The sequence below is a fragment of the Barbus barbus genome, assembly GCF_936440315.1.
Source record: "Barbus barbus genome assembly, chromosome: 35".
In the NCBI taxonomy this organism is placed as follows: domain Eukaryota; kingdom Metazoa; phylum Chordata; class Actinopteri; order Cypriniformes; family Cyprinidae; genus Barbus; species Barbus barbus.
This window is the reverse complement of record NC_136763.1, coordinates 9322790-9335289: the sequence shown is the minus strand read 5'-3', so window position 1 is coordinate 9335289 and position 12500 is coordinate 9322790. Positions and strand designations below refer to the sequence as shown.

The 12500-nt window shown below is 35.9% G+C and overlaps 1 protein-coding gene across 1 annotated transcript in view; it reads left to right on the top strand.

The window, feature by feature from the left end:
* LOC306855009 (actin remodeling regulator NHS-like) overlaps window positions 1-1563 on the top strand; it is a gene marked incomplete at both ends in the record, with an annotated part of 55721 nt that extends 54158 nt beyond the window's left edge. The window contains 2 exons of the mRNA XM_079393381.1: window positions 682-805; window positions 954-1563. Coding sequence (XP_079249507.1) covers window positions 682-805; window positions 954-1563 — 734 coding nt within the window. The remainder of the gene's footprint in view (window positions 1-681; window positions 806-953) is intronic.
* Between the last annotated feature and the right edge of the window lie 10937 nt (window positions 1564-12500).

The following is a 12500-nucleotide window of genomic DNA, read 5'->3' as shown; positions in this document are numbered from 1 at the left end:
TGTAAAAGAAGATATTTTGAAGAATGCTGGTAATCAAACACTTGATGGTCCCCATTGACTTCCATAGTATTTCTTTCCCTACTATGGAAGTCAATGGGTAGCAACAACTGTTTGGTTCTTCAAAATGTCTTTTTTTGTGTGTTCAACATAAGAATGAAACATATACAGGTTTGGAACAAAATGATGGTGAGTAAATGATGACAGAATTTTTCATTTTTGGATGAACTATTTATTTAACTCTACCATTTGTTTTAAATATAGAAAAACAATAACTCATACAGACATACATTTAATTTAATATTAAATTAAATAAATGCTATTTAATTTCAAAGTAATCACTTAAAATGTAACTATAACATGATACAGTTACTCAAATTTTGTTTAGTTAAATATGTAATGACATTACATGTATTCATTACTCCCCAATCCTGTGCATAACATAGTCACATGACACAACAAACTCCATGCTGAGCTGGTGATTTCTTTTATTTCACATCTAGCGGCTGATATTCAAACTATACTATAGGAACTATAGGAGCAGATCAGTCAGTAAAACTGATATATTGGTCAGCCTCAACATGATTATTTTACTAGACTGATTTCACATTCAAGCTATTGAATGTAGAACTTTATTTCAAGAGCTAATTGAGCTTGACGTATGAATGTTTTGCATGTTGACAGAATCAACTCCCAGTGACAATTCAACCTCTTCTTTGACTGATGACTCTAAACCTGATGATGATAATGTTTTCCCATCCCCCAACAAACTACGCACAACTGAAGATCTGTTTGCTGTGATACATAGGTAAGCATGATTGTTTCACATTCAAGTGCCATATTTTGTGTCTCCATCGTATGTTCTATATGTCTTACAATGTGACATTGGATGATATTTCATGCAACCGTTAAAACTTTTATGTGACCAAAATACAATGTCAACCAAATGACTGCAGATCTAAAAGGAAAGTGCTGGGACGTAAAGACTCGGGGGAGATGAGTAGAAAAAGTCGGCCTGGTGTAGCACCTGCAACCGCAACTGCTCCTGTCAGCAATCCTACTGTATGCCTGGTCACCCCTTCTGCCTCAGTCCCTTCAAACATCTCTCAGCGAGCCTCAGGACCCATCTACAGGAGTGCCAAAAAGTCCAGTACATCCAGTGAGGAGTTCAAACTCCTGCTGCTAAAGAAGGGTAGTCGCTCAGACTCAAGTTACCGCATGTCTGCTACTGAGATCCTCAAGAGCCCCATCACACCCAAGACTCAAGGAGAGCTGCTACTAGAGGCTGCAAGGCAAACAGAGGAGCCCCCCTTACCCCTCCAGGATTTCACTTGCAGTGGAGATCCACTTCCAAGCCAATTCCCTAGGGCCAACAGTGAAGGATTCTCCCCAAAAACACTTACCATGTCAGCTGCCTCCAGACAAGGACGTTCCAGAATTCCACCTGCAGCAAACAGCAGTCGCTATAGCACGCGAAGTCGGCTGTACACTGCCCCAATGCAGGCCATATCAGAGGGAGAGACTGAGAACTCAGATGCAAGTCCACACGATGATCGCTCCTCTTAGTGGTATAATCGTTTTTTTAACCACTTAGCAAAATTATAAATATTTTATAATACAAAAACAACCTATTTGAACTGTATGAGAGTGCTGTATACATATTATGATCTACCTTAGTTTTCTCCCCTGATGTTTGTGGTTTGAAAAAAACAACAATGATTTCTTTAAGCTCCTTTTGTATTCTTTAGGAAGAAGAACTTGAATGTTTCGCATTACCATTTATCATTGAGAGCTATGATTTTCATCATAATACCACGCTTTTATGCTCACAAAATGAGAAGGTTAAATTAGTTCTTTAACAAGATATTGAAAGGTAACATTTTAATATAGAAAATTCTATTTCCATCATCCATCGCAAACATGTATATGTGGATGCTTTACTAAGGACAGTCGCACCATGGCCTCTCTTAGCAGGGTGTGCAAGGGGAAAGATTTCTGAGAAAAAGAAAGCTAGAACTGTTATGAACATGGTTCTAATAGTAAACTGGTTTGCAAAACCATCAGTTCTTTTGCACTTAATTTGGTTAATTATACCTTGAAATATACAACCTGGATGCACTGCTAAATAGCAAGGTAAGCAGACAAAGTAATCCAGTTTTAGTTTAGTGAAATGTAATGGAACATATTGTACATATGTGTGTGTCAGAATCGTCATGCTGTCTGAAACTCAAACTGTCAAACAGCATTCCAACAACTGTTATGAAAACTAACTGAATCCTTCTTACCCTTGTTTAGTTTACCTTTTCTTCAAAGACCCAAATTGGGTTGTGTATTTTTGTCACAATTTTCAGGTGTCATCATGTATATTTACTTAACCAACCAACATGGAAGATTTTTGTGACTCCAGAAGAAGCGAGGGCCTCAATCTCAATGTATTCTGTGAATACCCTTAAAATCAAGCGTACTGTTCATTTGAAGGAGAATGGATTCACTTTTAAAGTGAAACTCTTCAGAGTTGGAGGTCTTCTCAAGAGTTCAAAACTCATAGGAATTAGCTAGATTTGTCAAGCCTACACTGTGCCACTGAAGGGAAGGTGACATGCTGTGAAAAGATTGATTTTTGGTCATCCGTCTCTGATGAACGCTCTTTCACTGTGGTTGTAATTCAGTTTCTTCATCCTTTGTACAGCATGCAATAAAACACAAGAACATGTCACATCTCCACATAAAATGTATTTCCACCTTCACTTGAATTTGTTGAGTATGTGCTCTGTTCAGTAAATGTACAAAATGTGTGAGATTTGTTGAAATTTGCAGTTTCACATCACGGTATACACAGTTTGAGCTTTTTCCCTTAAGTGGAGGAACTGGACAATCTAATCTAATGAAGCACTATTTGTGTACAGCTGAGTTTGGAAAGAACAGACTGAGGCATACATATGGGTCCATTTTTTTTAAATGATGATATAGTTATATTTAGGGGTTAATGTAATGTCAGTACTGACTGATATCTCAATCTCTGAGATTTAGATAAAATGACTGCGAGAAGGTAGCAGTGGTTCATTGCTCATCTTTATATTTATAGATGATTGACATAATATTTCAGCGTTTATTCTGAACTGGCATTGATTTGTTGTGTACTGTCATGTTCAGGAGGTTTGAGAATTAATTATTTTTGTTTAATACTGAGAAACCTTCCAGGATATTCTGAGACACTAACAGAACTAACAGATATTTTGTCATTAAATAGGAGTTGCAGTGTGCCATGTCTTATTTCTCCTTTAATACAACCCTGTCTGATGGTTGTCGCAATTAGCTTTGCTTTATAACTACAGAATTTTGGAAGTACAGACTACTTTTTTCTCCTTTGTGTCCATGTACTAGAACTAAATCTATGAAATCTTCTTTTAGATTGCAACATTTAATAGAAAAAAAAGTATTTTTAATTATGGGATATTTTATCCAGAGAATTATTTTGTTAATAAATTTGGAAAAGAATAATTATAAAGCTTTATTTAAATAAAATAAGAAAAAATATTTCATATCAGGGGTGTATCAGCCAATGATGAAGATACTGAACTTGTAAACATTTCTAATTAGCTGTAAACTTGCATTCTCAACAAATAAGCTATTCTATGTTAAACGACTGTAGTTAAATGTTTTGGTGCTTTGAATTCTATACCCAGGCCATATTCTGTCATTGGAAAAACTGTCATCGATATCATCAGCTTTCTTTTCATACTTTTCTCTCTGTGCTTGTGATGCAATTGCAGTCATGAAAACAACACTCGTGACGACTCAAAAATTCAGATATGTAGCAACGATTGTCTTTTGTTTCTATTTTCACAACAGTAGCCACATTTGAAGTGTCAGCCTAGTTAACTGTACTGTAGTGAAGCTAACCACTCAGTTTAGGCCTTATTTGCGAAATATTAAAGAAAAAAAAATGAATGGAAATAACAGAGTTATCTGTATCATAGTTATTTTACCTCAAATACAGCTTTGGACTGTTTTAAACCGGCACAAGTTACTATACAAAAATACACTACACATTTATTTTATTGGTTTTCTTTTATCATCATAATCCATCTTGGACTATTTCTCTGATTTTCATTTTTCTAGACACCTTTTGCCAAATTTCTCTGCATTAATGGAGAAGCACAGACTTTTTTGTTTGTTTGTTTGTTTACCAAAGGGTTTCAAATGTGTATTGGTGTGAAAAAAATAAATTAATTGAAGAAATTTAAAAAATGAGGGTTCAAGTGAAAATGTCTAACAATAAGATGCATCTCATTCAGTTACAATAAGCAGGAAACAAATCTCATTCAGCATACAAGCTTCACTTCAAGATATTTTAATCCATTTTGTATTTTTGTATAAACATGTACAAATGATCTTTTTAAAGTGAAAAAAGAGAAAAGACACCGTTTCATTTTTGTAAAATGTTTTAAAAGTTTACATTAATACCAAGCCTTTGTATATTTTGGACCTGTGCGGCTCTCTCAGTCCTGTATTTATTTTTTAGTAAACATTGTGGGAATTTCATTGTAAATTTGAACCATTTCTTGCCAGCTCAAGTGACTGCTTAGTAACTGTGCATAGAGAAAGCCAATAAATGTGACTGCATTGAAAAATAACTGGATGCCTGTATGATTTACATGTTTACTGTAAACACTCGACTTGACCTCTCTAGATGTGTACTTACACAAAGAAAAAAGAACATGTTTACTCATTCTGGACCATAACAAAACATGAGGGAGTTGAAACTTTTTGCTTTGTGGAGAAAATTTTGGAGAACGCCACAAGAGGAGGCTATTTCTCCATGAAACATATTTCTCACAGAAACGTATCAAGTAGGCCTATGCATTTTCGTTCATACAATAATTGAACGTTTTAGGCTTAGCGTCTTGTGTCGGTCTTTTTAACGATTTGTGTTTCTGCAGCTGATGAGATTTCCATAGCAGGTGAAGCGGCTTTAAAAGAAGGGTGAAGCGATTTCATGGAGTTCATGGAGAAATAGCTTCCAGTTCATGGAGAAATATCCCCTTGTAGCGCTTTCAGTCAGGCATTGACACAGCCTTCAGGTTTAAGGTGGATGTTTAGCAAAATTCAGAGGGCTATGTCTGGATTTCGCCTGCAAATCTTTAATTATTAACTACCACGCATGAAATATTTAAGCCTAAACACTGATAGAATTCCAAACGGCTTTTTTTTTTGCACCCTTAAAAGGCACTTCGGTATAGGGAAGACAATTGGGGGACGTTCCAAACCAAAGTGATGAAATTAATCCCTTAACGAAGGGTCCTTCCAGAAGACCTTTAACGAGGGGAACGTGATTTTCGTTTGTGATCATATGATGTTGGATTAGGAGTTATTGCGATACATTTTTAAGGAAAGTTAGGATTGATTTCAACTTCATATAGAACAAAGCAAGTAAATTTGTTTTTATTTTAATGTAATATTTTCAGTTATAGAAATCTGATTTAAGAGCTAGTGTATAAGCAAGTTTAAGCAAATTTAGTTTTAAAAAGTTTAATAGTAAGCAATATTTGAATCAAATCATAAGAAGAAATATTTATTTCCAATAACACTGACGGAATGTTGAATACTGAATACCTTCCCAAGGGAATTTCAAACACTTGTACGAGACATTATTGCAGCAAAGTCCAGAAAAGTGAACCCAAAACATTTCAATCACCCCCAGGTGGTTGTGTATAGGTCATAAACCCTGCCCTCTCCACTTAATCTAATGGAAAGTGAGACAAATTAAATAATCAAATTACATTTCAAATAAGGTCATGGCAGTCTTTGAGGCTGAATGTGAGACAATGGGTCTTTCAGAAGCAGAAACGATATGAGGCAACAGACCACCATCACTTCTGACAGAATATGGAGTTACTTTTGTGTCTTTTTTATTCAATCAAAAATACTGTGTTTGAGAGCAAAACTAATTATATTGTAATTCAAAAAATAAAAGATTGCAAATAAAAAGTTCTTGCTAGGATTTTTTTTTTTATTAATTACAAAAAAGTAATTGATAACAAAACTCTACATTGCAAATATTCTATGCAGTTCCTGCACTTTTCATTACAAACCCATTTATGTTTTGCTTGTGAGTGAGCTGCATCTCAGTAGGTGGTAACTATGCACCAGAATGAAAGACATGTTTCTATTGTTCACTCTCACACTTGGTGCAATAGTTGGCCACACCCACTGCACAGTCCTGGAGATGGAGCATTTTAATACAGGGGCATAATAAACAGTCTAATGTCCTAATGTAATCTGTATTTCGATCATTTTTACTGTAACAATTTCAATGGACCTTCAATTTATAGTTCAACATATAGTTGAATGAGCCAAGTAATTTCAGAGCAGTCTTTCTCTGCCATGTTCAAAGGTGCATAATGAACAGAACAGAGAGCAAAATAAATGGGTGCGTAATGAAAAGTGTGGGAACTGCATAGAATATTTATTTGCAATGTAAAGAGTTTTGTACTTTATTTTTGTAATTTAAAAATCCTAGCAAGAATTTTTATTTGCAATCTTTTATTTTTTAATTGCAAAATTAGTTTTGCTCTCAAACAGTATGTCTGACTGAATAAAAAAAACACAAAAATAACCCCATAGACCTTCATCTACAAGAGATGATTCAGATGACAAAGCAGCATAGAAGAGGGCGTTCTAAAGTTAATTTACTGCACCAGACTTTCTCTCAGATCTGAAGTTATCAGACAGATTGAACTAAGTGCTCTGCAAGACTGTGGTTTCTTCTGTTTCCGGTGATGAACATTTAAAAAGCAACTGAGCCACGCTATACTTAATTAATTTGACAACACAGATAAAAATGGATTACGACGCCACCTGACCCTCCAAGCTCAGAAAAAGGTAAGAGGTTTTTTTTTTCACTATTCCTGGATTATTGTAAATTGAAGCATTGTAAAGCCATCTTAAATGTATTTAATTTTATCTTTAACTTGCCTTACAGAGCACTGATTTTTATACTGAAATGTGTCTCAGTTCATAAGAATTAAAAGTCGAAGTCAAAAAAGTTTAAACAGACACAAATAAGCACACATACCTTATATATTTTTGACCCTGAAGGTCAGTGTTTTCTAACTGATGATCAATGTATTGTCTAATAACTAAATGAGATTAAATGAAGAATGGTCTTTTTGTGATGTGTCATTCTGTTTGCTTGCATTGGAAATCATTACTTCATTATTTGCTTGCATATTAGACATGTTCATAAAAAGACATTAAAATATCCCTCGATATTTCTCAAAAAGACTAAAGTCCTTTAGAATTTAATTTCTTCGGCAATTCATTACAAATAAAATCATGTTCCTCTTTTTTTTCGGGAGTGAATGTTTGGACTGCAATTGGGGTATTTATCTCAGCGGTTTGGTTGAAGTGGCTTATAGTCGTACTGGGTTTGAAGTGTATGGAAGCCATTATGGCACAAATATTGGTATTGACAGTAGCTGTTTATACACAAACATATGGATGAAAAAAGCTTCTATACCACCACCAGCCTGTAAACACTCATACAGTACATACACCACTCTTATCTCTATCACTATTGTACTTTGGTAAGCTGGAGCAATGCACACTTTTGCTATTTTTTTTGCTAATTTTGCCAATTCCCACACTTGTGTAAATAATAATCATCATCATCATCATCTTCATCATCCTTTGTGGAATATTGTCTCCCTAAATCCTTCTAAAGTTACAATGAATCATTTAAGATTCATTGATTCATTCACATGGAGAGCATTAAGTTGCAAATATACAAGTTAATCCATGCTTTGGCAACAGGAACACTGTGCATATGATCTGAACTTTCCCATCATGTCCACAGATCTCCTTTGGCCCACAGCATTTACTGGTTTGTGATCCATTTGGCTATGGAGTAAACATTTAGTTGCACAATAGTTAAGATGCTGAGTTAATAAACCAGTGGAGGCCAGATTCAAAGTCATCCTATTCATTTCGAGAAATAAATAGAATAATGAATGGATAAATATTTTTTTTTTAATGTATTTATTTATTATTTGCTTGCTTTTGCATGCAAACCTTTATTTACAACCTGGACATATTTGTATATATTTTCCAGTTCAACTTTTCGCTCAAATTGTTAATTTGAAAACAAATATTTTAGACTTTTGGAGCTCGCTGTATACAACTGCCTTGTTATGAATCAACAGATTAAAATGAATCTGGTTTGAGAAGACGTTTGCTTCTGTATCCTCTCTGAGCTATAGGCTATATACTGATACCCTATTTTATAATGTTTTCTATTTTGACCATATGTGATTCGTGATATAATTAAATCTCTTTAAAGCTCTGAAGTGGGATTTAATTCTATCATGAATCACATATGGTCAAAATCCTCTCATCAAGCAGATTTGTTCTCTGCAGTTTATCTCAAAGCAACTCTAACATCTGCTCAATATTAGACATTTATATTAATGCTAAACAAGAGCTTTTGTGGATTACATTTCTCAAAACATATTGACGGCCCAGTACCATCATAAATTAAAGATGCTAAAGAGAGATGCTAAAATGTTTCCCAAAACATCAATAAATTCGCCCCAATGTTAAGCTAACACCTATAAGAATGTATGAAAGAACAAACAGAATTGGATTGCAATGCAATTTCTACATTTAAATGTTTAAGTAGTGCTGTATATTGCTGCCATATAGAGCATGACCTTGTCATTTCCCACCTCGAGATCCGCATTTGTTTATTTAGAGTTCTTGGCAGTCATTTTAAAGGTCATTTTAAAGGTGTTTGTTCCAACAAACAGCGATGGATGGCGATTTTTATACCATTTTATTCATTTGCACATTTTAAAAAAAGCGCTTCACTAAAAAGAAATGACTCACTAGTCCTTTGCTTGGAATCAGACTCATTTCTGTGTTTTTTGACTCACTAAAAGGAAATGTGTCGTTAAAATAGTTCATTTTGGAATCGGACTATATTGTTTGGAATGATGCTGGTTGTGCTGTATTAAGTCTTGGTGTTGCAGCAGTACTTACTAAGCATTAATAATTTGTGTAAAAGATTACAAAATAAATGTTTAATGGATATAAAAGAGCCTTCTGTGGCTCCTTCTGGGGGTCTCACCGTAGATTCAGTCACGATATTGACATGAGTAAGTAGGCCTATTAGTAATAATTAAGTAGTTATAAATTAAATGTTTAAAAGAGCCTTATGTTTAACATAATATTATGGAGTATTGTATCTCATTCTCATTATTTTTACTTTAACTTTCCGGCTAGCTAGAACGGAGCATGTAACAAAACCGGAACGTTAAAGTGACCTCGTTGTGTGAGCAGCAGACACAGACAACCAAGCTTGAATACATATGGATGTTTATTAAACTACACTACAGGGTAACATGCAACATCGAATACACAAACATACATACATTAAACATAGATGCCAACACAAGAAAGGCATGGAGAGAGAGAGAGAGAGAGAGAGAGAGTGCTCGTGCGCAAGAGAGTAGAGTGTAATGGCAGGATTTATACATCAGCTAACCACAACCTGTTAAGAACCATCAGAGAATCACATCACCTTAATTAAAGGGATCGAAGCCTAGAAGCGCATCTAAATAGTTAACAAGCGGTTACTTGCATTGGTTTTGTTGGTGCTGAGTAAAGTGTCCTGGTGCATGTATAATGCGTAGATTCTTGATGAATTCCTTTGGGAGTGAACGCTTCGTCATTCCAGCCATGGGTTGGTTGGTCCGAAGTGAATCGACAAAGTTACTGGACTTAAAACTGCCAGAAGCTCGGACCCCCGAAAGGGGAGTTGAGAGATTTCCAAGGTGATGTGTGTGTCTCCAGGGCACCGAAAGTAAAGAGAAGACCTTGCCTTTTGGGTGTGGGAGAAATTTTATCTGGTTTCCCTGTAACACCCATTTTGGTTAGTTTGACCAATAACAAGGCACATAGTTTCAGCGGGAAAATGTTTCTTTGTCCCACTTGACACCTCATTTATATGTTTTATGACCGGTCTGGAGAATCAGTGTAATTTTTCCCACAGTACAGTAAAAATAGTATGATGCATTTCACAATCACATAGTGTACATCATTGTTTGAGGAATAAAGAGCAGATCATTTTGATATCAAGAAAGAGACATCTAAAAGATATTAAACCAGAGATACATTCATAGACCTCTAATATGAGTGTTTAGAGCTTACTAATACAAATAACGAGTGGTCACTAGGCTAATATAATAAGGAACAAACAACACATGCATATACCAGATACATTTGTAACTGATTAATTATAGTCTAAATAAAGAAAATGTCTCTATGTTTGTGTGTTATGTGTCTTGTAATCGTGGGGTTGTCCACTGGTCAGCCAGGCCTGGTACCAAGGGTCATTTAGTTCTCTTTGGAATGTGTTTGAAGTCCAATGGAGAGAACAGAGAGTCAATCTGTTTAGCATCCTTTTTGACAGTTGGGGGACAACCATTGGCAATTTAGTAGCCATATAAAGGTCGAATGTGGGGCCAGGCTGTGAATTATATGCAAATGTAAAAAGGCTAAACGTTGAAATCGCATGTATCAGTGTTGCAGTTGCACAAAATGTATTGCACTGTTGTTAGAATATTTGTGATCAGGGTCATGAAACCTTTCCGGGATTCACAGAGCTACCTTTAAAGGAATAGTTCAGACAGAAATGAAAATGTACTGATTTACTCACCCTTACCTTTCTCCAAACCCATCTCATGATCTGAAGCTTTAGTTCAAGAGTGAGTTGAGTTCATCTGATTATTTGTAAATAACCATTTAATCTGAATAAATGACAAAACTGAACTATCCCAACATCCTCTGGAAGCATATCCAGGAAACAATCGATTGATTCTTTTACCAATAAATTTGTTCCGAGATTTAACTTTATAACATTTTTGTCTGTAGGTGTAATGTCCACCATTTGTTTCTCAGTAAGAAGGCTGTATGAAATGTTTATGTTTTTTTGTGCATCCTAAAGGGATATTCTGTTTAGTATGGATTAACCTTGCTAGATCTCAGGGTGACTTAATAAGGGAGACAATATCCTGGAGACATTTTGCACTCAACAAAGTAAATTACTCTGTTGTCCTTGAGATTCCTTGTAAATCAAAAACAGAATATAAATTATTTTGTTTATGTTGTGCTAGGACATCACATTTACAATCACTCATTGAAGTCATTCCTTAACAAGGAACACAAAATATTATTTTGATGTCAAATACCTCTTTTTTTTAAAACCAGGAACACAGAGCCCCACCATAAGGACTGTTCTGAAGCTTGGCATCTTTTTGAGTGGGACCTTAAGGTCTAAAGAGTCTACAATGGCGGACCATTCAAAAGAGGTAACAAAACATCAGACCAACACAGAAATACCAAATGGCAATAGATCAGGCTTGTCTAATCTCAATTCCAAAGAACAAACAAGAAAAACTTCACCTGAATTTAATCCTTCTAATGAACACTCAGTGAATCTTGCTCTTAAAGTGGCCACATCTTTGCTGCAGTCAGTCTTTCTTGAAAATAGGCCCGTTGTACTGCCTGTTAATTTTCAGTTAGCTGGCGGTTTGCCACCTCAGGTTGGTGAGACAGGGTTGATCTTGCCTGCTTCAAGCACAGTCTCCATGCCACTGGTCCTGGATCAACATTTAAACTCCCAACTTTCACCTTATTTACGCTCTTGTCCATTTGCCAATATTCAGATAAGTGCTTTACTTGATTACCTGCTTTTTAGTCATCCAGAAGCTTTGGTTTACCACACAGATGCACCAGTGCTTCAAAGCCATGGAACTGCCTCATGTTTGCAGGATCTAAGACCATCTCTGAGCAATTGTGCTTCAGCAGAGTATCAAATGACTGGTCCAGACCAACCAATCTCTTTACCTTCAAAATTGTTCAGGCCACTAGCACACCAGTGACCTCACTGATCCCAACAGCAACCTTGTTGGCCCCTTATCCATTTGTGGTTCTGTTACCCATACCAATCCCAATCCAAATTCCTCAGATTTTAGACTCAAAAGCTTTTATCAAAACCTCCAAAAGTGGTTCTATGATTGACAAAAGCATAATGACCTCGCCTACCATCTCTTGCTGTACCAGATGCACGACTTGCCCTGTATTTCCACATACACCGTCAGTCTCTCAGGACGAGGTGCTTGACCTCTCACCTAAAGCAACCCAAACTAAGCGGGAACATGTTTTATCTGCTTCACCAAACTCAGCACTGGATCTGTCTGTGGTACGCTCGAATAGTAGACTTCAGAATGGATGAAACACATGGACAATACATGAAGGCAATGGAAACATCACATGATCAAAGTATGATTACAATGGCAAGATTGTGTGCCCAACTCAAACAGTCATTGTGTCGCTCACAGAGACCGCTTCTGCCCCTTTATATGACAAATGAAGAGATTTCTCATGGGACTACATGATAAACTCACCCATGAAACCAAACAGGATACAGTGCCACAGGACCT